The 25488-nt window shown below is 48.0% G+C and overlaps 1 protein-coding gene across 1 annotated transcript in view; it reads left to right on the plus strand.

Annotated features, from left to right (window-relative positions):
- The window catches only part of SCD5 (stearoyl-CoA desaturase 5), a 156025-nt gene continuing 130537 nt past the window's right edge, over positions 1-25488 (plus strand). The window contains exon 1 of the mRNA XM_080675269.1: positions 1-630. Within this exon, the coding sequence (XP_080531395.1) occupies positions 399-630 (232 nt within the window). The 5' untranslated portion in view covers positions 1-398. The remainder of the gene's footprint in view (positions 631-25488) is intronic.

Genomic DNA, 25488 nt, shown 5'->3' on the forward strand with positions numbered 1-25488 from the left:
GAAGGCGACCGTGATTGGCTGTAGCTATGCAGGGCTTGCCTCCCGGCTCCCTCCGAGAACTGCCTCCCCCGCCGCCCTCCGCGCGCGCCTGCCTCCCCCCAGCCCCTGCGCGCCCCCTCCCGCCCCAGCGCGCCCCTCTTCCTCGCAGCCGAGTTCAGCCCTGGCAGCGGCATGGGCGAGGCGCCAGCAACAGATGCTAGGCTCTCAGGTTTGCATCCTTAGGCCACGCTGAGCGCCCGAAGAAGAGAGAAGGAACCGGAGAAGGTCCGGGAAGGCGGGGACGGGAGGTGTGGAGATCCCCCCAATAAGGCAGAAGCCCCCGCCCCCACCGGAGAGATCCCCGCCCTCAGACCTCTGCTGCCTGCAGCCCTGTCGCCGGCGCCCACCTCTCTCCAGCCATGCCAGGCCCGGCCGCCGATCGGGGCAAGGTCCCCTTCTGCAACGCCACGGAGCAAAGCCGCGCGGGGGTCGAGGACTCGGAGGGCGGCAGCGGTCAGGAGAGGCCGGGCGCACGCGAGCAGCGGCAGACCATCGTTTGGCGGAACGTCGTCCTGATGAGCCTGCTCCACTTGGCCGCTGTGTACTCCCTGGTGCTTATCCCCAAAGCCAAGCCGCTCACCCTGCTCTGGGGTAAGTCCCGCGGACGCCTCCGGCTCCCCGCATACGGTGGCGAGGCCGCGCCGGAGCGCGCCGAGTCGCGGGTCTGCTGCCCGCGGTGCGGAGCCCCCTCCGCTCTCCTCTCGCCGGCCCTAGGCGCCCTGGCTCTCTTGGCCTGCAGTTGCCCTCCCTTCGGGACGGGCAGGTCCTTCTGCCCAGATATTTTCAACTTCTGCCTCCCCTACGGTCTTCCCGAGTGGGCGCATTGGCCCGCTCCCCGAAGGAGAGCGGGAGGGACCCAGAGTCCTGCGGCGCCGCGGCTGTGCGCAAAGAGGCGCGCGAGGGGAGACGCTGGGCACCCGCCGAACTCCGCTTTGAGCCCTGGAGGACAGGCGGGCCGAAGATGTAGCCCGAGCGGGTCCCAGGGGCTCTCCTATCTGCCGCCTTTCGGCTCCTCAGTGTCCTACGCGGGCCACGGACCTTGAGGCCGAGTTAAGGACAAGAAAGGAAGTGGAAGGGGGGGGGGGGAGGGGGGAGAGATCTGACCCAGGGACAGTCTCGATTTCGCGCACGAGATGGAAGAAACCAGCCTTCTTCCTCGCCCCTGCAAGGCCCCTCTTCCCTGCCTCCTTCGTGATCTTCTATGCCCATTGCACTTCTGTGGCCCCAGAAGTTTCTTGGTGAACACAAGGAGCTCACGTTGAGAGAGCTCTGCCCCCAGTACTAAGCTCGGATTGTGGCCACGCAGAGGCCCCTCCAGGCCCGAAACTCCTCTGATCCGTGCGGGCAGGTCTATTCCCACACCTGTGGCTCTCCCGCCACCTCCTTCCTAGCACCTGCCGGCTGCATCGGCGAGGGAGCCCGGGAGTTGACACCGCCCCCCCCCAACCCCCCCAACTCCTTTCCCTTCTCTCGGCCCCAGGTGCTCTGCTTGACCTATGTGATTCCAGTCGCTGACCTATGAACCACCTGAAAGACCCCCCAGCCCCAACTGGTTTTGGCCATCCATCACCATCCCGGCAGTAGTCGGGGACTAAAGGCGCAGGCACTGACATCCTGGGCGGAGACACAGACCAAGTACTCCAAGGAGCTCTTCCAGCTTCGTATTTTGAGATCATCAAGGAACAGGGGCAGGAGAAATAATAACCTACTTTTATTTCCAGAGGGGAAGAGGAAGGAAGAAATAAGACCTCTTTCTGCAAAGCTTCTTATTTGACATAGCACCAGCTTCAATGCTAGGTTGATAATGATTTCCTTTGAAATCCTGTAGACCCTGCTCTTGTAGACCCTGTGGTACTAGGTGGTATGGCTGAGGGGGGATGCAGAGTCGAAAAATGGTGAGAGGGGCATGTGTTTTCGGGAATCGTGAAGACTTTTAAAGTCCCCTATAAGCTTTGGGTAACCCCCTGCTCAGCCCTCCTCCACTTTATGCCGCTCCTCACTTGTGTCCTTTTCGCCAGGGTCTTTGTTTTGCTTTGGTTTAATTTTGGTCTGTCTTCCATCTTATTTCCAAATGACTAAACTGTAAGAAGTCCAGCCATTAATTCGTGAACACACTTCTACCTGCCAGTCAAAGCCTTTAGTGCCCCAGAGCCTCCATGGTGCTCTTCCCTCCCCCTCCAGGGGCAGTACTCTTGGACTTCAGAGCCCATTTGCCTGGGGGAGGGGGATTGGGGCTTAGCCTAATAGCTGATGTGTCAGAGAGAGCTCGGGGCAACGTGAGCACTTAAAATATTATCTTACATGTCTGGGGCTCCACAAGGCCACCGGCTCCACTCTGTGCAGCCACTGAACCCCAGTGACTCTGGCATTCCACCAGGAGCCACAAGGCTAAGGCCTCTTCTTCAGGTTTGCTAAGTTATCTCTGCCCTGTCCAGGCTGCTCTCTGTGATGAAGGAAGAATCATTGTTTTGAAAGACCTTGGCCAGAGGACACCATCCCTTGGCCCCAAATTCCTCCAGGTTCCTGGGAGAAGTAAACACACTGGAGGAATCTGGTTTCCTCCTTGTGGGGATGTAGCCAAAGCCCATCCTTGTACCTCCCTGCGTAGTCTTCTGCTTTAGCCACTTTTCATCAGCTCCATTCTCTCTCTTTTTTAAAAAAATGTTTTTATATTGATTTCAGAGAGAGGAAGGGAGAGGGAGAGAGAGATAGAAACATCAGTGATGAGAGAGACCCATTGACCAGCTGCCTCCTGCATGCTCCCCACTGGGGATCGAGCCTGCAACCCAGGCTGGTGCCCTGATGGGGAGTCAAACTGTGACCTCCTGGTTCATAGGTTGATGCTTCACCACTGAGCCACACCGCCCTGGCTCCATTCTCTTAATTTGATTTTCTCCCTACCTGTGCTTCAGTGCATCCTTAAAAAAAGAAAGAAAGAAAGAAAAAAGAGCAGGCAATGGTGGATACTATAATTTCTAGTTTCAAAATTGTGACTTAGGAACATTCCAAACAAATGAATCTTATCTGATGGATATCGTGTGAGGGACAAAGACCTGCTAAGATTGGTTGTGCTGTGGCTAGGATATTTAGGGCAACTGGAAGGCCAGGGGCACCATCCACTCAAGGTTATTTTCAGAGAAAGCTCTGTTTCCTTGACCCACAAACTCACCCTCCCCCCCTCCCCCCCACTGGATTCTCTTTTACCCTCTCCCTCACTGGCTTTATCTAGTTTTTGGGCTGAATTCATGCACCCCAGTAGGCTGTTTATCCACTTCAGGGACCTAAGTTGTTGAGGAAATAGGCTTAGCCCATCCACTGCTTGCCGCCTCCCCAACCCAGGTGAGGTTGCCCTGGAAACAGGAGGCATCCATGCAGTGCATCCAGCAGAGGATGTTAGGTGCGCAGTGTGCGGAGAGTAATTTGCATGGTGGTAAAATGTCATCCATGAGAGATCCATCAAGTTGTTCAGTCCAACCTCCTCCAGTGCCTAACCCCCACCTTTTCATGGCTGTTCTTGGGGCTAGAGCAAGTTATTTTCCTTATCGTCTCGGTGTTCTGAGTGGGCAAGCTTAGAACGGAATGCTCTTGGTGCCCACAGGTCGTGAAGGGTGAGTTTATGAGTTCCAAGAACAGAATGCAAACTTCAATTGGAGGAAAATTTTAACCTGAAGGCTTGAGCTCACAAAAGTGCCTGCTTTGAGGCTTTTGGCCCAAGGAGCGGCTAGTACGTGCCCTGAATCCCAAGAGGAGTAGAACCAGGGGAGTAAGGAGCAGCAGTCATGGTATCAAAATAGAATTCCTGGGACTCCTTCCCAGGGAGGTTTGCCCCGACTTGTGTCTAGCTAGGCCTTCTGATTCTTGGTTTCCAGAAATGTCAGGGACTTTTCTGCTTTCTCTGGAAATGTCACCCAAGTCTTGATCAGGGGTAAAGGCAGTGTCTCATGGTGACCTCATGGGTTTTGTTTCTTCACAGGACAACTTCAGTGACAGTACCAGGCATGCAAAACAGTGATTTGCCCTCTTCTTTCATGCTGCCCAGGGCAAACATGGCCATTGTTAGGCCAATATAGGATTCTTTGGCATCCCTGGTGCTGGAGCAGCTGGCCAATCCTGAGTGGGATTCAGCCTGTGGGGAGGAAGCTGAGAGGGAGCAGGGATTAACAAAGCAGTCCGGGGCCAGGGAGGTCAGGAGCGGCTGGGGTTTGGAAAGTGCTGGTCCATCAGTCAAATTCTGGCCAATACTGCGAGTTGCCCAAAGATGAGCTGTCTTTTGTCAGGCATTGGGTAACCTGCACCCACCCCCTGGGATGGTCCTCATGTCTGCTGGGTTGTGCTACTTTTTCTGTCAAGTCCCTAAGGTTGTTGAGGAGACCAAGAATGTGTGGTCATGGACTTCTGTCTTGCCTCCAGGTTTTTAGAGTGAGAAAGGCTCAAGAGAGAGAGACAGATCTGAATGTGAATTCCTTTCTCCTACTTACCAGCTTCATGGCCTTGGAGCGATGAACGGCTTTAAACCTCAGCTTTCTCGCCTATAAAATGGGTATATTACCACTACTTGTTCACAAAGTGGTGAGAATTAAATTAGATAATATACGACAGCAATACAATCATAGTAGGGGACTTTAATACCCCATTGACATCATTGGATAAATCTTCTAGACAAAAAAATCAACAAGGAAACAGAAATCCTAAATGACTCAGTAGATCAGATGGAACTAATTGACATCTTCAGAACATTTCACCCCTAAGCTATAGAATATACATTCTTCTCAAGTGCACATTGGGCATTTTCAAAGATAGACCACATGTTAGGACATAGACTAAGTTTCTACAAATTCAAGAAGATTGAAATCATAAATTAGATAATATATATAAATTCTTTAGCACAGTGCCTGGCCCTTGGTTGGTGTACAGTAGTTGTCAGCTGCCATTATTATTATTGGACCTAATACTAGCTGATTTTCTTTGGTAGAAGGGAAAAAGGCCCTCTTGTAGCACAGTACATTCTACAAAGCCTGCACAGTACTTGGCTTCATTGCCTCTCCTGCGTGGAAAATATGCTCTGGCTTTCTCAGAGTCCCCAAAGAGAAATGAACACAATCCCTTCTGTCTTTCCTCCTTCCCCAAGTCCGTTTCTTCCATTCTATTTCCCTCCAAAAGGCCACTATTTTGTAGATAAGAATCTTTTTTGTTCAGTTGACAACTCACCTGGTCTTTCGTGTTTTTCTTTGGGGACTGCTGCAGTAGAGACAGGGCCAGATCATTTCTCTAAATTTTTTAGGATCTCAGTTTTGATCTCCATCCCCCCCACTCCCGCCACCCCGACCCTGTCTCCTTGAGTCCTCTTTAAATTTTTTTTAAATGCTTAATTAAACTACTAAAAAACAGAAAAATGTAAATGAATCTTCCTTTTAAGCCCTGTAATTGCCAGCCCATTGTTGCCATTTTTGCACGTTTAATTAATGGGCAAGCACTAAAAGCCTTACCCAGGGCCAGAGGGCAGCAAAACCTACAGAATCGAGTGTGCTTCTGCTGGCTTTATAGTCACGACAGGTATGAACATAGGTTGAGGTTAATATTATCAGATCGCATGTGGCTCGCGAGCCGCAGTTTGCCGACCACTGACTTAGTTCAACTTCATATATGTCCCTTTCCAGTTTGTCGGCCTCAGTATTCTCGTCTGAGAAGTGGGGACAGTAATACTGAGTGAAAGCTGTTTTAAGAACAGGCATATAATACAAGGTCTGCCAGAGAACTCTGTACCATCCCTACCTCCCACGACGGAGACGTCTGCCATGAAACCTGCACTGACTTCATCGGCTGGCTGAGACTGTGGCACCTGTGGCTCAGATGGAAGGCACAGCCCTTAAGCCCAAATATTTGATCCTGACGCTTCAGTTCCCACCTTACCTAGTTTTGTGTGTTGCATACAATTGCAGTAATTGCCGAGACCGGTTTGGCTCAGTGGCTAGAGCGTCGGCCTGCGGACTGAAGGGTCCCGGGTTCGATTCCGGTCAGGGGCATGTGCCTTGGTTGCAGGCACTTCTCCAGTGGGAGGTGTGCTGGAGGCAGCTGATCGATGTTTCTCTCTCATCGATGTTTCTGGCTCTCTATCCCTCTCCTTTCCTCTCTGTAAAATATCAATAAGATATATTAAAAATAAATAAATAAATAAAATTGCAGTAATTGCTTGGAAAAGCCATGGATGGATTTACAAAAAGACACAGCCACGGTGGTTTCTTTAAGGTTTTACAAAAGACAGCATCATCTTTGGGTGACATTATTCTTGTTGAGCATTTATTTTTATTTTTTAATCCTCACCCAAGGATATGTTTCCATTGCCCCCCCACTTTTTTTTCAGAGAGAGAAAATCGATGTGAGAAACAACTTGTGGTTACCCCCCACCCTTGCCAAACTGAGGATTGAACCTGCAGCTTTTTGGGACACTCAAACCAACGAGCCACCCGGCCAAGGCGCTGAGCATTTATTGGGACATTCTGTAGTCCCTGGCATGCAGTCCACGTGTCCCTTTGCTGTGACGTGTCATGTTTCTATGGAAGTGCCACAGCCCTGGGACTAAGAGTATGGGCTTTGGAGTCAGAGGGTCTGCGTTCCAAGCCCAGCTGCCCAAATTCAGCCTTCAGCAGAACACTCTCCCTCCTCAGCCTCAGCGCCCCCGACTGTACTATGAGGACAATAACAGTACAGCCAGCAGCTGGAGGGAAATGAAAGAGTCCAGGAAAGGAGTTGGTCAGGATGCCGGCAAGAGTCTTCGTTAGCTGTCGCGTCTCAGTCACACGTGCCCTCAGTGCTCCTGTCCTGCCTTCTCGCATTTATCTCATCCTTTGAAGGCTGATAATTTGTTCCAGTTTGCCCCCTGGTCATCAGAAAGCCCTGGCCAGGCCTAACAGCAGTTTGTCTCTAGTTTATTTCTCCTGGAAATGGATTGGTGGCCACAACAACAGCTGTCCTCCCTCATAAATGCCTGTTGTTTGTTCATTTTGTATGTGAACATGCAGCCACATTCATTCATCCACAATTCATTCATTTCTCCCATTTCAATGATTGTCAAAAGTGGCCACAAAGCAGTATCACTTGGGGAGCCTTTAAAATTTTAGGAAGCCTCCGTCTCATCGGGATGTACTGAATTGGAGTCTCTAGGAGAGATGTTCTGGCTTTTTTTTTTTTTTTTTTTAAAGCCATTTAGGTATTTCTGATGCACAGCTGGGTAAGAATCATGATTTAATTTTTTTTTGTTCAATAGTATTTATTACTCACCCATTACCTGCTGGGCACTGGCACCATCCCTGACTTTGTGGCACTTGGGCCACTTAGACAGACAGACAGGTGCACAGGTGGTAACTGCCAAGGCAGCATTAGTTACAAAGCACCAGCTCAGGGAGCTGGGAGGAGGAGGAGGTAGCCATTGAGCTCTGCAGGAGGCCCTTGGCTGGGAGAAATGGCATTGTAGCCACAGGGAACAGCGTGGACAGAGCTCCTGCAGGGAGAGAGACAGACAGGGAGGTTCAAGGACTGATGGTTCGGCAAGTCTGCGGTGACCAGGGCCAGGACGATTCAGTGGGGCCAGCAGGACAGGGAGGAGATTAGGCTGTGGACAGGCTGCCCTTCAACCTCTGCCTGACTCTCGCCTCCTCCCCTTAGCCCTCCCCCACACCAACGATTACTGCTATGATAGAATGGCCTGGAGCCAGATTTGTAGACAAGACACTGGAGGGATGAGTGAGCCTGAAGTTTTTCGGGGAAGACCTTGGGGCAGATACATTGGAGCTGGGCCCCTCAGGCTGGCTGCGGCTGAGGTGGGCGTAGGAATATTGTGTTAGCAGGGCATCTGATGCCCCAGACTCAGGTTCTGTCCTGGGCCTAAAATAGTAAAATGCCCCAAAGGGTATAACAGTACCCAAATACCACACCCAGAGTGCCCCCTTCTGGTCCCCTTCTTCCTCTGTTCTTGATTCTTTCCTGTATTTCTAAAGGGTATGTGGGCGTGTGTGTTGTGTGTGTGTGTGTGTGTGTGTGTGGGGGGGTGTTCTCACTTCATTTCCTTCCTTGAACCTGAGTTTGAGCAGCTGGTTCTCACTAACCCACATTTCACTAACCCACATTTCAGTTCTGCTCCCCATTTCCACAGTTGTTGGAGTCACTGCAGGGCCTGGTGCTTAGTAGGAAAGGTTGGAGGGTTCTGCAGGTCAGGCAGGCTGTGGTCCGGGGACCAGCAGCATCAGCACCATCTGGGAGGTCTTTAGAAGTAAAGACTTTCAAACCCCATCCCGGACCTTCTGAATCAGAACCTGAATTTAATAACATCTCCAGATGATTTATCCACATGCTAAAGTTAGAGACACTCCTCAGCCTCCTGCCCAGCCACGGGCTGACAATTCAGAGAAGCTGGATATGAGTGGGATTGGTCAACTTGTCCATTTCCTTTCATGGCCGCCTCCCCTTAGCCTCCCCTCCAACTCCCCTCTGATCCCCTCTGACCCTCTGCCTCCTTGTAGCGTGTTTAGAACATGTTGGGATCTGCTTCTCTTGCCAACCAAAGGCTGTTGCTAAAATCTTTCAGCCGGAGCAGCAATGTTTAATTCATGGGCTAGAAAATTAATTTTGTTCTCATAAATATAGCTGGGGGAAAATAATGGAGGCTCTGTGCATAGCCCTGGGGAATTCAGCCTGTTTAACAGATGAACTGGAAAAGGTGAGGAGGCCTGGGGGAGGGCCACCTTCCACAGAATTGTGAAGCAGATTGTGTCAGTTAGGATGCTTTAGCTGCATGTAGTACAAAACTCACATTCAAATGGCTTAATTGATAGGGAAATTTTCTAATGTCACTGATAAGAAATACTGAGGCTGGCTACTTCTGGGATGGCTCAATAATGTCATCAGAGAGCAGGTTTCATGTCTGCCATGGTGCCCTTGTTGAATTTAGTTTTCCCCATAGTTATCAGATGGCTGCCAGAGTTCCAGGCAGCACATGGAGTCACTACAGTGTCATACAGAAGGAGAGAGAGAAAGAGAAACATCCACATGAGAGAGAGACACCAATTGGTTGCCTTTCCCCACGCACCCCGACTGGGACCAGTGATTGAAACTGCAACCCAGGTATGTGCCCTTGACCAGGAATCGAACCCGCAACCCTTCAGTGTGCGGGCCGACGCTGTAACCTGGCCAGGGCTCTGGTTTCATATTTTAATGTACTCTTCCCCTCTATTTTCTACCCCCTATGCTTGTCTCCAGTCCTGCTGTCATTACAGTGAGTTGTCAATGTCTGCCTTTTCCACAAAGCTCTGAGCTATTTTATGGCATTTCTGCCTCCCTAGGACCCAGCACACAGCCTCTGCTCAACATACATAGTGTTGGGTGAATGAATGAAGGAATAAATGAATGAATGAATTTAATAACTGTGTGGCCTTTCTTCCTAAGGCAGCAATTTTCAAACCAGTGTGCTGCAATAATTTTTAAAACATGTATTCCTGACTATTTAGTCAGGGGCACTGACTTCTTTTCCCTTAGATTGTCAAGTAGAAAAATGACAACAGCTAACACAATAGCCGTCCAGTGTGAATGAATCAAAATTATACTTTTTTTTTTGTCAGATCAGCAAGATATTTTTTGGTGTGCCACAGAATTTTAGTAATTAGTTTATGTGTGCCATGAGATGACAAAGGTTGAAAAATCACTGTCCTAAGGGAAGTTTGCATATTATCTCTTAATGGCAAAAATGTTTTTATCCCCTGGTAGAGAACTTTCCATGTAATGCTGGGGGAAAGATTGGGGAGTGAGAGGCCTCTGTCAATGCCCCAGAAATTGGCATGTCCTCCTGCACCTGTGTCCTCCCGGTGTGTCACCCTGTCCTCCAGAGCTCTCTGCTGCTCTCCTGGGTTTTCTTGGGCTGAGGTGGGCTGGAGAAGGTTGCTCTGGGCACAGAGAATGGGAAAACGAGTGACTTAGGATGCATTCTCTCCCAAGGTTTCCCTGGTGACACCATTTTCCCAAACTGATAGTTTTCTTGGTGGCTCATTTTCTTCATCTTTCAGGTGACACAGAGCCTCAGTGATGAAGTCACAGCCAGATTTCTGTTCTCTTGTCTCAAATTCGACTTTGTGGGGCATTTAAAAGTCCACGTAACTCACCCAGCAGGTACTTTCTATTTGCACCAACAAGCTAGAAAGAAGCATTTTACTTAGGAAGTTGCTACCCATGTGATCAGGGAAACAAAACAATAGCCTTTGGCTAGAGAGTTGGGAAAACTGTATGTTAACGTGCAGACGGGGAAAATGTACCAGTATAGCAGGACTGTAGTGGAGCCATTTGTGGAAAACCTTCAAGTCAAATATGGCACTTACTAGTAAGGTCAGTGCTTAGCGATGTCCCTGTTGGTGGTGGTTGGGTGGCTCTATCAGGAGCTGGTCATCACTCTCCATATTTGTAGGTGACATTGATGTGGTGATTTTCTGAGAGTGAAATTTCCTTGAAATGGGGTGTGTGTGTGTGGTGGGGGGAATCTAATACCAACGGACTTGGAAATGAAACTAGACAAGAATAGAGTTTAGAAACTCAGTCTTAAATTTATTTTCTTCCTGTATCACTACCTGTTATATGAATATCATCATACACTTACAATTTGACTGTGTTGGTTTCAGCCTGATTCCCTGGAGAGACAATGGCTTAAAATGCAACCTGTGACCCAGTGAGCAAGGTCATCTCCAATAGCATCCTCTTCCTCCTCATCGAAAAGCATTTATTAAGCCAACAATTAGTTACTGATGGTCCTGAGCCAGGCTCTGTGTGAAAAAACCCAAGACCCAGTCTGTGATGTGCCCTAGTACCATAACCAACAGTGCTCTCTTGGCATGGGTAGATAAGGGAAACTACTCTTCTTTAAAAGTCCCATGCATGAAATTAGAAATGAATTTCTAAAATTTAACTGTTTCATGGAGTAGTTTTTCAATCCATTCCTCTAAGAAATATGTTTAATAGAAGCTTTTGCAGATGGTTATAATGAAGCTCGTCTCTATTCTCAGCCTATGACTCAGTTGAGTGTCCCCGAAAGCATTTGTTTTGCCCTGGAGTCTCTATAAGCAACAGGAGATATTTATTAGCCAGTGTGAATAATGCCCACACATGTTTCCCCCTTATACCCCACCGATCAAATCCATTGTGTTTGGCTTAGTAGCTCTTGAAAAGTGGGTGAGTCATGAACATTTTTGAGCTATATTCAAATTACTCCAGGGTCTTAACTCCATCTGGAGCTCTGGAGAGAATTAAGTCACTGTCCTCTGAGTATAGTATAGACTGGATGTGAACTTCACCTTGGTATGGCTCCCATGAGGGTTGGATAAACCACAGTTATTAGAGCTGATATTTCCTCATGCACCACTGTTGCTCTATCAATTCCAACACCCCAGGAGCTAAAGAGTCAATCAGCTGCAAGGCTTAAATCTTCATTGATTCTGAATAGCTTTAATTGGCTGGTGCCCTGTGGGTTGTCAGATATTTTTAATATCACCTCTGCATATGCATCCTCTTGCTATCATCTGAGCCATATAATCTTTGGCTTCTCTCACAATTCTATTCTAATTGGATGAGAGTTTTTTTTAAAGCAATCTACCGTTCTGGCTTAAATTTATATTCTCAAAACCATGCAATGAAAGGTACTAGAGTCTAATCTAAATTCTGAGGTTTTAGGTAACTCATCTGTCCTAATAAAAACTCCTTTTGTGATAGAGGCAATGTGTGTCTGAAAGGTGATTTTAACGTTCTGATTTATAATTGCCTTTATATGAGATTTCCCCCTGAAAGAATTGGTATTAATTTTATCATCAGAAAAAAAAAAAGACACTGTAAAAATAAGATTGTAGTTATTTCCTGTTGGTGTTAGCTGGGAGGACAAGATGTGGAGCAGGGCACCACAATTCAGGTGGATCTCTTAGCTCAAACTTCCTGGCCCCTAATGCTGTGAATGGTGTCTAGGATCTCAGGGTCGGCGCCACCCAACCCACACCTGAGGCTTGGGACAGGAAGTTGTTTTCAGTGGTAGGAAATTTCAAACGTACACAGAAGTGAAGATTGTAGTCCGTACTCGCCTACACTCTCCACTCGCCTGGAATTTTGTTTGTAACTTTTTACTTGGATATATAATTTTAGAAACATAGGACAGTTGTAAGAATAGTATAGGGAATTCCTATATACTCTTCCCAGACTAAACAATTTACATCTTGTCCCATTTGTTTTATTGTATTCTCTACGTGTATGTATACACATGTGTGTATTATTTTTTTTCTGAACTCATTTGAGAATAAGTTGGAGACACCATGGCCTTCTATCTCTAAATATTTCAAGATGTATTTCCTAAGAATAAGAATAGAATCATGCAAAGTTATCAAAAACAGGAATTTAACCTTGATATTATCTGTTCCACAGTGGATAGTCAAATGTGATCAGGTATCCTAGTTAAGTCCTTTATAGCATTTTCTTTTATTTTTTTAAATTTAATAAATCTTTATTGTTCAGATTATTACAATTATTCCTCTTTTTTCCCCCCATAGCTCCTCTCCACCCAGTTCCCACCCCACCCTCTGCCCTTACCTCCCCGCCACTGTCCACATCCATAGGTGTACGATTTTTGTCCAGTCTCTTCCCGCACTCCCCACACCCCTTTAACCCTGAGAATTGTCAGTCCACTCCCTTTCTATGCCCCTGATTCTATTATATTCACCAGTTTATTCTGTTCATCAGATTTTTTATTCACTTGATTTTTAGATTCACTTGTTGATAGATATGTATTTGTAGTTCATAATTTTTATCTTTACCTTTTTCTTCTTCTTCCTCTTCTTAAAGAATACCTTTCAGCATTTCATATAATACTGGTTTGGTGTTGATGAACTCCTTTAGCTTTTTCTTATCTGTGAAGCTGTTTATCTGCCCTTCAATTCTGAATGATAGCTTTGCTGGGTAGAGTAATCTTGGTTGTAGGTTCTTGCTATTCATCACTTTGAATATTTCTTGCCACTCCCTTCTGGTCTGCATTGTTTCTGTTGAGAAATCCGCTGACAGTTGTATGGGTGCTCCCTTGTGGGTAACTAACTGTTTTTCTCTTGCTGCTTTTAATATTTTCTCTTTGTCTTTTGCTCTTGGCATTTTAATTATGGTGTGTCTTGGTGTGGTCCTCTTTGGATTCCTCTTGTTTGGGGTTCTCTATGCTTCCTGGACTTGTAAGTCTATTTCTTTCACCAGGTGGGGGAAGTTTTCAGTCATTATTTCTTCAAATAGGTTTTCAGTATCTTGCTCTCTCTCTTCTTCTGGCACCCCCATAATTCTGATGTTGGTATGCTTGAAGTTGTCCCAGAGACTCCTTACACTATCTTCAAATTTTTGGATTCTTTTTTCGTTTTGCTTTTCTGGTTGAGTGTTTTTTGCTTCTTTGTATTTTAGATCGTTGACTTGATTCTTGCGTTTCTCTAGTCTGCTGTTAGTTCTCTGTATAATATTTTTTATTTCAGTCAGTGTATGTTTAATTTCTAGTTGGTCCTTTTTCATATCTTCAAGGATCTCGCTAAATTTATCGGCCTTTTCTAGGAAATTCTTGAAAAACCTTATAACTGTGGTTTTGAACTCTATATTCAGTCGTTTGCTTTCCTCTATTTCTTTTGTTTGTGATCTGTTTCTTTGTCTCCGCATTTTCATTGGTTCCCTGAGTTGGTAGAGTAGCTTTGTGTGCTAGGTGTCCTATATGGCCCAGTGGCTCAGCCTCCCCAGTTACCTGAGGTGGACACTCTTAGTGCATCCCTTTGTGGACTGTGTGTCCAGCCTTGTAGTTAAGTCTTGATTATTGTTGGTATCACTGGGAGGAATTGACCTCCAGGCCATTTGGCTGTGAGGATCAGCTGTGTCTATGCAGGGAGAACTTCTGTGCTGGAGACACCCTTATGAGACAAGACTTGCAAAAGCCTCTGTGCTCAGCTTGAATGGGGCGGAGTCTCAGGGCAGAGCAGACAGCCTTGGCTTCCCATCAGCCCTGCCCTATGAGGCCCCTGGGTCTCAGTGTCCCTCACCTCTGAGAGAAAGCCGCCCTCGAGTTTCGCCCGCTGCCAGACAGTCCAGTTTCTCCCCCAATGACTCTGGATTCCCAGATTCTCGCCCAGAACTGGAGTTCAGCGCAGTCGGGAGCTTCCGCCTTCCTCCCGCTAGAGAAAGCCAGTGGCACACTCAGCAGTCAGTCCTCTCTGCGTGCACTTGCACGCGTGCCTCCAGACCTGTCCCTTTTGCGGCTCCCCTGAGTTTCCGTGGGCTCCTCTTTTCCCAACAATCCAGACTCCCCCTGTATGAGTCTTGGACCCCAGGGTCTCACCCAGAACTGGGGTTCAGTGCAGTCGGAACTGAGGTTCAGTGCAGTCGGGAGCTTCCGTCTCTCTCCTGCCAGAGAAAGCTAGCCAGGCACTCAGCCGCCCGTCCTCTCCACGCGCGTGTCTCCGTACCTCAGCCTTTTGCAGCTCCTCCGAGTCTCCGTGTGCCCCTCCCTTTCCTTCTAGTTGTAGAATTTCCACTCAGCCAGCTTTCCTGTGTTATTGGATGATGTCCATTCTGTCTTTTAGCTGTAGTTTTGAAATTGTTGTGCGAGGCAGCAGTTTAGGTGTTCACCTATGCCGCCATCTTGGTTTCTTTTAGATTAGGTTGAAGCACATTCCAGACAATTGCATCTATAAATACCCAAGTATTGAGTGACAGCTGGGATAATTCTGGCTACATCCTCCACAGGGAAACCTCAAGACCCACCTTTCCCCTACCTACCGCCTTCAGCTCTTCAGGCTAAACAGCTTTGAGAGGCTGTTTTCAAAAGTGAAAGGGGTCAAACCTGAGAACTCAACTCAACTGGCATAGGTGGTGAGCAAGTCAGTACCTCTCGGTGTGGTCTACAAACCGTCTGCACTAGGGTCATTGGTTGCTCCTTGAGGTGCAGACTGGGGGCTCTACCCAGACCTACAGACCGAGAACCTCTGAAAGCAGGATCCAGGAATCTGCATATAACAGGCACGGCAGATGGCTCTCATACCCTGTGGGTTGGAGGCGCTAGTCCTGTCCCTGGGACAGGTGTCCTGGGAGTGAGGCTGTGTCCCCAGCGGCCTAACATTGCATCCCCCTGCGGGTGGCTCACATTTGTTGCGTGGCTCTGTTATATTGCCTGCAATTCCACCAGCCCCAGATAGATGCCTTAGGGTCGGTAGAGGCAGCATTTTCTGCCTGTGACTAGCTGGGACTCCCCTTAGTAGGAATCCACCTGTTTGTGTGAATTGCTTTCTGCACATGTTTCCTTCTCACACAGGCTGATACCTGAGGGAGAGGAGGTTTCACTGGAGGGAGGTGAGGAGAGAAGGACCTGGAATGCTTTGGGGGGGTGGGTTGGAGTGAGCTTGTCTTCTGGGGCATGGGTGGAGGTGGGGAGAGGTGCTTGTATCACCCCTTAGATGCCTAGAGAAAAGCTGTTTAGAAGAGGTGAAAAACAAAAAGCAAAACTCTGGAGAAAGCCTTGTGAGCCCTCGGCAGAAACCTTCACCCAGCAGAGAGGATCCTGAGACCTCCTTTCCTAGGACTGTGAGGACTGACTGGGTGCAGCAGCTGCTTGTTCAGCGCCAGCAGGACCCCCGCCCCCCCACCTCCAGGAAGGACCAGCCCGACAGGAGGAGGAGTGACCATTATTCTCACTCCCTAAACAGATGAGCACCTTGGTGCTGTCCATCTGCTGTATAGAGATGTGTTGGGCCCTTTAGATTTGTTTTCTCTAAATATGGAGGGTGAGGACGTCCTGCCTAAGGCCCCTTTCATCTCTGAGGTGAGTGGCTTTACAATCATCTTCATGAGCTGAAGAGCAGACTCTGCTCTGACCAGTCATGGCCCTGCTTCTTGGGTGGCTGGAGGCATGCAGCTCTGCTGGGGACAAGGCAGGTGTTAGGGGGCACCCTGGACAGGCTCCTCTGCCCTGGGAGATAGAGGGCCCTTTGTGGATGTGTCTGACCTCTCACCACTTGGCTCTAGGCATTAACTGTGTCTCTCCGGGGCTGCAGAGAGCTGATCCTAGCTTGCACCCTGTCAACGTGGCCATGTGACATAGGCGGTCTGTGGCCTGAGGGGTGACCACCCACACCTAAGACAGTACTGTAAGAGGATATTTCAGTTCTTCCCGCTGTTTGTTCCTTGAAAAGGAGCCACACTTTCTGAGTTCTTTTTCCTTTTAGCTCTGGTGGTTGTCAAGCCAGAGCTTGGCTTGCTTAGATCTGGGGCTCCTTCAGCCTTCCTGGAGGGTGGGGTGGAGGTGGGGGCCCTGCTGGGCTTCCTTCCTTCAGCCTCGGGAGAGTGCAGAGAGGAAGGGGCAGGGCAGAGAGCCTTCCAGACCCAGCCAGGGGGGAGTCCTCACAGGGAAGAAGAAATGCAAAGCACCGAAAGCAGAGCTCCCCGGCCCAGTGCCCAGATTGCCCCACCCTGAGAAGCAGAGGTCCCCCCAGCTGGTCTCGCAGGCCCTGGGGCTGCCAGGGGCTTCTTCCAGGTGCTTCTTCTGTGAGGGCTGGAGGGACAGTTTTGCACTCAGACCCATTTTTGCTGGTTAGCTAAAGTGCTAGTCTCCCAAGTCTCTCCCTGGCCAGGGCCATTCCCTAGTGGATCTTAATTGGGTTTATGAAAAAAATATATTTTCAAGTGCAGAAGCAGTCCCCCAGGCACCATGGTGTTGGGTGTTGGTGCTGAATAGGCACACTGGTGTTTTGATCTCTGCTTGGGTTCAGGAGCAGTGAGAGCATTTCTGGGATGTGCTGTCCCCACCTGATTGGAGAGTGGCTGGCTGAAGACTTAGATGTCTAATTAAATTCCATTTTTCATACATTCAGGGACATGTGCCTAATGTGGGCCAGGTGCTGGGAACACACAGGTGAACAAGCTATTATTCCTACCAGAAGATGGCCAATTATAATCCAGTGTGATGATTGCCAGGACCGGGGGAGGCCTGAGGGGCAGGGTGGCTAGAGGAGGGGGCACTGTGATTCTTTTAATTCTATGTAACAGTAACCCTATGGAGCAGTTACAGAGCCCTATGTCTTAACTGCCGTTCTGAATAAAACTTTGAAAACAGAATTATTTCATAACTAATTTAGAGGGGAAACTTGATCCAGCAAATTCATTTGGTGGCCAAATCTGACCTAACCTACTTCTATTTATTCTGAATATCCATATGAATGTGTATGATTGATGATGGACCCATTATGCATATTGCTATAGGGCACAGGCACTCTGTTTACCTTTCTTTTTTTTTTAATGTGTTTTTTATTGTTTTTAGAGAGAGAGGAAGGGAGAGAAACATCAATCAGCTGTCTCCTGCACACCCCCTACTGGGGATTGAGCCTGCAACCCCTGCATGTGCCCTGACCGGGAATCGAACTGGCAACCTTTCTGTGCACAGGACGAACAAGCAGCCAACTGAGCCACACCAGTTGGGCTGACCTTAAGGTTTTGATAAGTGCTGAGGACTTGTCCTGGTATCTTCTGCTTTGTGCATTGGAGGAAGTAGAGTGCAGAGAGGACTCACTCACCCAAGATCACAGAGCAGCCAGGGCTTGTACAAAGGTCCTTCTAACTCCTAAGCCCCGGTGGGCATCCTTAGGTGACTACCTGGAGAAGCACCGCTCCCTACGCAGCAGTGATTTGGGTACTAGATGTGTGGACAGCTCTGGAGTGGGGATGGGCTTGGATGGCGTCGCCCGTGGATGCACCCCTGGTGGCCGAGATCCACCCTCTTGGTGGATGGGGATAGGGTGTCAATGTCTTCCCTTGGCCTGGGCTCAGCCACCCTCACTCTGGTGGTAGTCAGTTTCAATTTAAGAGGGAGTGATGGTTTTGTGTCTCTCTACCTACAAGATCTGTAATCTTGTCCAAAAGCCACCCCCTCGGTCATTTCTCACGGCTCTATTTCCCAATTCTTCATTCTTTTCGCATCTTTTTCTCATCACTGACTTCTGGTCTGTAACCCCTAAGGCCTCCCAGACCAGTGAGGAAGATGTGCTTATAAATAATTCTGGAGTTGTGCAGGTTGGAGCCAGGGTCAGCCTGTGTGTGGGCAGGATGCAGGTAGCCAACAGTGCGAAGTGATTTGAAGGACACAGGCCTTAAACAGCTCTCAAATTACCTTCTTCAGTTGTCCTAGCATTTACAGCAAGGGTTCTGGGCTGGGGTAGGTGCTTCAGGGGTTCACGAGCCCCCTGAAATAGATTTTTCATGTGCTGGTATTTTTCCTCCAACGGGTTCTCAGTGGAGACTGTCTTTAAAAGGGTTAAGCACTGCTGGTCTGGGAGAAACCACATTAAACATGCCAGCGTTTCCTAAGAGGACAAACAGTAAATGAGTATTCATTTACTGCTATATGTTACCACCCATTATCCCTTAGTGTGTCTATAGCCAATACAGTCACTTTCAGGTTTCACTTAATGGATAGGATAATTAAGCTTTGACGGGACGAAGGGAAAATTCAGGAGCTTCTGGATTCAGTAGGTCTTTATGGCTCCCCTCCCACCCCCGGCCAATGAGGGATTCCCCTTGGATTGTGGGACAACCCAGTACAAAAAAACAAAAGGTGTTTTTCATCTTTTTACTTAATTTGCAATTTTTTCATTTTCAAGTCTCCTCATCATGAGGGGAGCAGTAATGGTACCTCTGAGGACCTTTCCCTGCCTCTACTTAGCTCTGCTTGTTAATACTGGTGATAAGAATCCTAAGGACCCAGTGTATTAGTATTCTGTTGCTGCTGTAACACATTGTCACAAAGTTAGTGACTTAACAGCAACACAACTTATCATCTTGTGTCTAGATGTCCAGCCCAGGTCTCCCTGGGTTCAAATCAGTGTCGACAGGGCTATATTTCCTTCAGGAGGCTGGAAGGGAGAATTTGTTTCTTTGCCTTTTCCAGCTTCTAATCTAGAGGCTGCCTACATTCCGTGGCTCATAGCCCCTTCCTCCATATTCAAGCCAGCAATGGCTAGTTAAGTCCTTCTCACGTAACATCACCCTGACCTCCTCTGCTGCTTCTCATCCACTTTTAAGGGCCCTGTGATTACATTGGGCCCACTGGATAAGCAGAGATAATTTTACCATCTTTAAAGTCAGGTGATTAGCAAGCTTAATTCCATCTACACCTTTACTCCCCCATTGTCCTGTAATGCAACATAGTCACAGGTACGAGGGACCAGGATATGGATATCTTTGGGTGACCATTATTCTGCCAAAGAAAACTAGTTTGCATTGATTCCTCTGGTTGTAGGTACCACCAGGACAGAAACACCCAGTTATGTTCCTTTGAGGAGAACTCGTCCTTGTGATGGGCACATCAAGGGTCATCCAAGTTCTCTGACCTCATCCTCCCCTCCCTGGGGGATGGTCCGGCCATTTCATAGGCTCAGCCCACTGGTCAGGACTTGCCATGCTCCTGAGCACCTTCCAAAGGACATTTGCTGATGCTAATGTTTGACTACTCACCTCCAGCCAGTCATGGGGGTGACAAATGTTATTAGCAACAACTGGATGGAGGCAGCTTAGGATCTTGAAACTATTTGATTTACATTTTATTTGGGATGGGGGTACGGAGAGATCCTTGGCCTGCCTGGAATATCCCTTATGGATGTATGGGTGCAACATGTGAGCAGAGATGAGAGGACAAGAGGTGGGAAAATAGAACACCCACCAATGACAACAGCAACAAAAACAGGTGCAAACCTATGCAAGAAAATGCAGAGGGGAAGGAGCCCCTGGTCATGTGACCTGTGAGTCACATAAAAGTGACAGTAAGACAGGAGTAGAGGGGAGGGTGTGGATTCTTTTTTTTTTTTAAAAATTTTTATTGATTTTTTTACAGAGAAGAAGGGAGAGGGATAGAGAGTTAGGAACATCGATCAGCTGCCTCCTGCACACCCCCTACTGGGGATGTGCCTGCAACCAAGGTACATGCCCTTGACCGGAATTGAGCCTGGGACCCTTCAGTCTGCAGGCCGACAGTCTATCCACTGAGCCAAACCGGTCAGGGCGTGGGTGTGGATTCTTGAGGGGAGAAATGGGTCTCAAGGGTGCAGCATCAGCTTTGCGGTGTGGCTTTGCCTTGGTGAGCAGACTTTATTGGCTAATTGCATGGATTTAGGGCTTTTGCCGGTTTTGATTTGGTTTCCATCACTGGTTGGGAAAGCACCCCTTATTGTGATGCTGTGGAGTCTTGGCCCTGAGATTGGGGATGGGGAAGGTAGGAAGAGGTGACCAAGAAACTTTCCCAGAAGCAGGACCAGCCACGTAATTTACAGGGCCTGGTGCAGAGTGAAAACATAAGGCTCTTGTTTATCAATTATTAGGAATTTCTACGATGGTGATAGCAGAGTATTTAAGCATGAGGCCCTGTGTCACACGTCCATGAAGCTGCCCGTGCCCAGAATAAAGCACCCTGTGTGTGCCTGGGCATTCTCGGATGTCACGAGTGATGATATTACAGGCCTGTTTCCCAGGGAATTGCCAAGACTGTGGGCCCTGGGCCTGAGGACTCACATTCTTATCACAGAACTTTTCTTAATTGCACTGGATGTTTGATGCTGTTTGAAAGGTACTTTGTTTCATTTGGGGGGAACCTGCATTCTAGAGGCGGGAGTGGAGAGGGCGCTAAGAAGCCTTGCCTTCGCTCCCAGTGTGTGAACTCAAATAATTCTGATTCTGCCCATCCCAGTTCTTCGTCTGTGTAATGGAGAGCATGCTGCTGACTCCAGACTGACATCATGGGGCTTGTTGGGTTAGGAGCTCTGAGAGAGGGCCAAGACTGTGCCGGGCATGCAGGGGTTAAAATGAGGACCCTCGGGCCCCCTCCCCTCCGACAGGTCTCTGGCCAGAACTAATGGTCATGATGTCCTCAGAGGAGCGTGGGCACAGTTGCCAAGGACCAAGCCAGTTCAGGATGGCTGACCAGTGTTCTTGTTCCCCTACTTTCCATTATCTGGCCTCAGCACACTACACCCACGCCCACACCTGTGGAGGTGCTTTTCCCTGCAGGACCCCAGAGCCAGAGACCTGAGCTTCCACAGCACCAGCCTGTCCGGAATCCATCCAGAATTCAGGCAGCTCCCAGCCAGGTCTGAGGGAGAGAAGGCCTGGCGGTGGGGGCCAAGGGAACCATGTGGGAGGAAAGATGGACAGTCATAGCCCGTGATCCGGGATGGCCGCATGTTCATCCTGACTGATGTTTGCCAGTGCTTTCCCAGCAATCAGTTTACTGCCGTTGCTGGCAACAGGCAGAAGCTATGACATGGTGTTCCATCTCTTCTGTGCACCCCGCCTCGGCTGAGCTGGCAGTGTTAATTAGCAGAGAAGTGGCAGTGGCAGGCTGCAGGAGGGAGGGAAGGAGGGAGGGAGCCAAGGGGCTGAGCTCCTTGGCTTAGAGGTTTTGGGATGTGCCAGAGGAAGCAGCAGCAGCTCCAGAGGGGCCCGTGGGGCATCCAGGGCAGCTGGGCAAGGCCAAGAGTAGTTAGAGCCTAAGGGTTTAGGGACGGCTCCAGCCCTACCCTGGGTGCCACCATTAAAGCTTTGCTGATGGTTGAAGGGCAAATTCCTCTCTTCTCAAAAAACTGATATCTTTCCTTTTAATTGGAATCCTGAGAAGACAGAGTGGGTGGAAAGTAGGCAGGGCGAGAAAGAAGCATGTGTTCTAGTTAAGTTTCCTCAGGCAATATATTTCTTTACCTGCTGGGAGAAGCAGAGTGGAGGGAGTCCTGAGACCTAGGACTGCTTTCTTTTTTTTTTCTGAGTAATTGTACTTTACATCTTATAAGTAATACTTGTTCATTGTAGATATTCTAGAAAAACAAACATGCAAAAGAAAACCGATTCCATGCATCTCCCCATTTGAGAGAGACCTATTTTGGGCTATATCCTCCTAGACTTTTTTCTCTATGCATAACTATACTCTCACTCTCTGTAATTATAGTATAATCCTGTTGTCAGCTCTTTTTGTTTGTTGGCACATCATAGACATCGTTCCATGCCCATAAATGTGGATTGTGGATTGTGGATTGTTTTTTAATGACAGGGTAGTATTCCAAAGTTTGGATATACTTAACCTCCTATTATTGGACATTTAAGTGGTTCTTTTGTTGTAGTTGTTGCTCTTATCAACAATGCTACATCCTACTGGCTTCATCTTCATGCACACTCTTAATTGTTTCCTCAGAATAAAGTTTCCACAGGATACACTTCTATGTGCATTTTAAAGGTTTTAGACCAGTGATTTGCAACTGGAAAGGGCATTTGGCAATTTCTGGAGACATTTCTAGATGTCTAGCTGGAGGGGAGGCTGCTACTAGTATCAAGTGTACAGAAACCAAGGTACCCTAAACATTCCACAATTACAGCACAGCCCCCCAATCAAAGAATTATCAAGTCTAAAACGTTACTTAGTGCCAAGGTTGAGAAACTTTTCTTAGACACATAGATTCCCCCCCTGGCTTTATTGAGATAAAATTGGCACATAACATTGTGTAAGTTTACGGTGTATAACGTGTTGATTTTTTACATATTGCAAAATGATTACCACCAATAGCTAACACCTCCATCCTATCACATGGTTATTTCTTTTTTTGTGTGGTGAGAACATTTAAGATCTACTCTGTTAGTAACTTTCAAGTATCCTATATAATAAAAGGCTAATATGCAAATTGACCAAATGGTGGAATGACCGGTCGCTATGACGTGCACTGACCACCAGGGGCAGACACTCAATGCAGGAGCTGCCCCCTGGTGGTCAGTGCACTCCCACAGGGGGAGCACTGCTCAGCCAGAAGCCTTGAGTTGGACATCCCCCGAGGGCTCCTGGACCGTGAGAGGGCACAGGTAGGGCTGAGGGACCCCTCTGAGTGCACGAATTTTGTGCACCGGACCTCTAGTCTGTAATAATACTAGTAAAAGTGTAATATGCTAATTAGACTAGATGTCCTTCTGGATGACCTTCCAGACAAAGCCGGGGCTGCAAGGGAAGCCCAGGTCCTGGGTGCTAGAGGGAAGCCCGGGTCTGGGTACCAGAGGGAAGCTGGTGCCAGCAGCTGGGAGAAGGAAGTGTTGGAGACCGGGTGTAAGCTGACACAGTCCTTGCACCTGAAGGGACTAGCAAGGCTGGGTCCCCTACCCACACAGTTTTCCCAGGCTTGTTTGGATGGCGGTTATCAGTAGAATGAGAGCAACCTTTCATAGCTTACCAAGAAGTCTGTAACTATTTACTGAGATTTGCTGTACTGAGAATTTGTCCTTCTGCTCTGTCTCTCCCTTAGAGATTAAGAGGAACAAAGAATACATTCCTCTTGACAGACCTCCTATTCAGTGTTTTGTGTATAAAAGGCATTACGCAGTTAATAAACTTGCTGCAGTCTCTTGATGACCTGTAGTCCTCCCGATCCCGCTCTCCTGTCTTTCTTTCTTTCTCAATTCCCACCTCCCTACCTCAGTCCGGTTCAACCTGTCAGGCTGGCCCTGGCAAGGAAGGTCTACTCTTGCATGAATTTCATGCATTGGGCCTCTAGTATGATATAATAGTATTAACTCTAATCATCATGCTGCATATTAGATCCCCAGAATTTGTTAATCTTATAACTGGAAGTTTGTACCCTTTGATCGATACTCCTCATTTCCTCTGCCCTTCAGCCCCAGGTAACTACCAGTCTACTCTGTATGAGTTTGGCTCTTTAAGATTTCACATGTAAGTGAGATCATACAGTATTTGTCTTTCTCTCTCTGACTTACTTTACTAGTACTTAGCACAGTGCCCTCAAGTTTCATCTAAGTTGTGGCCAACAACAAGGCTTCCTTCTTTCTCATGGCTGGATAGTACTCCATCACACACACATGTGTTTTCATTCTTGGTAAGATTTGTGAAGCTGGAGTGCCTCTGAGGAAACGAGGCAGAGGTATTCAGTTTAGTTGGCACTCAACCCAAACCAACTCAAACCCATCCTGTCTTCCACTTGCAGAAGGACTTGAGTGCCCAAGCCTTTTTAGAGGAGGGAAATGGCTAATGTGAGCCACTTGTAACCTGTCCTTATATCCAGGAGAGAAAGAAGGGCAGGATTTCCTGGGAGGAGGTGCAGGGAAAGAGAGAGGCAGAAAGAGAAGGAATGGGGGGGGGGGGGCGGATAGTGCAGGACTGGACAATGCAATCCTTGTTGCAATGAAAAGAGGATTGTATATATTCTTTAGGGACCTGAAGGCCAGTTCTGGGCACTAATGACCCAGACAGGGAGAGCACATGCCGTTGCAGAGTGCAGGAGGAGGCATGGGTCAGAGAGCCTCTATTGTCTCCCGTGAAGCTGGCATAGGGAGTGTGAAGTCCTGTGTCCTGGGGTGCAGGCCAGGGCCTACCCATCAAGAATAGGAAGCATCAGCACTTCCTATACCATGTATTACAATGCTGTGAGATCCAAAATGTTATTCCATCCATAAAGTCTTCTCCTTAGGAGACTCATTGAAACTGGCTACTTCATTTACTTATCATTGGAATGTATTGTAGCCATTTATTCACAACACGGGTATTTACCAAGTACCTACTAATGCCAAGCACCATGAGTGGCAATGAATAAAATAGATGCTCATGGAACCCAGAACCAACAATGCATCAAGCAGTATAAGTGCTACGAAGAGTGACATACAGAGTGCTTGTAGCATAGAGTAGGAGCACCCCACCTAATGGGGTGGGGGACCAGGGTTGATGTCAGAGAATTTCTCATAGGAAGGGATGTGTAAGTCAAGAACTGAAGTACATGCCCTGGCCTGTGTGCCTCAATGGTTAGAGCGTCAGCTCGTACAATGAAGGGTCATGGGTTCAAATTCTGGTCAAGGGCATGTACGTGGGTTGCAGGTTTGATCCCCAGTCCCAGTTGGGGCATGTGCAGGAGGCAATCAATAGATGTGTCTCTCTCACATCTATGTTTCTCTCTCTCTCTCCCCTCCTTCCCTCCCTGCTACTCTCTAAAAAAATAATAAAAAAGAACTGAAGGACAGTTGAAGTTCACCCAAAGCAGAGGAATATAGATTTTTTTTCTGGAAGTCTTTGAAAATACAAAATGTTCTGGTCTCCCCCAAGGCCATTTCAATATCATGCATGAAAGAAGGCAGTTGGACTAAATATGCCTTTAAAAATTAAGGTCCCTTTATTATTGTGAATATTTCCATCATATAGGAAGGGACTGGAATGGGAGCGATAATGATGTTGCTATGTGGCAAACATCATTATCGCTCCTATTCTCGACCAAGGTACTCTGGATGGTTCTCCTGCAGTCTCATGGCTGCTGCCCTTGCTCCTGTTAGTTCATTCTCAACACCACATCCAGAGTGGTCCTGTTAAAATGTAGCTCTGAGCATGTCTCTTCTCTGCTCAAAACCATCCTA

Source organism: Plecotus auritus, assembly GCF_963455305.1.
Source record: "Plecotus auritus genome assembly, chromosome: 1".
NCBI lineage: Eukaryota > Metazoa > Chordata > Mammalia > Chiroptera > Vespertilionidae > Plecotus > Plecotus auritus.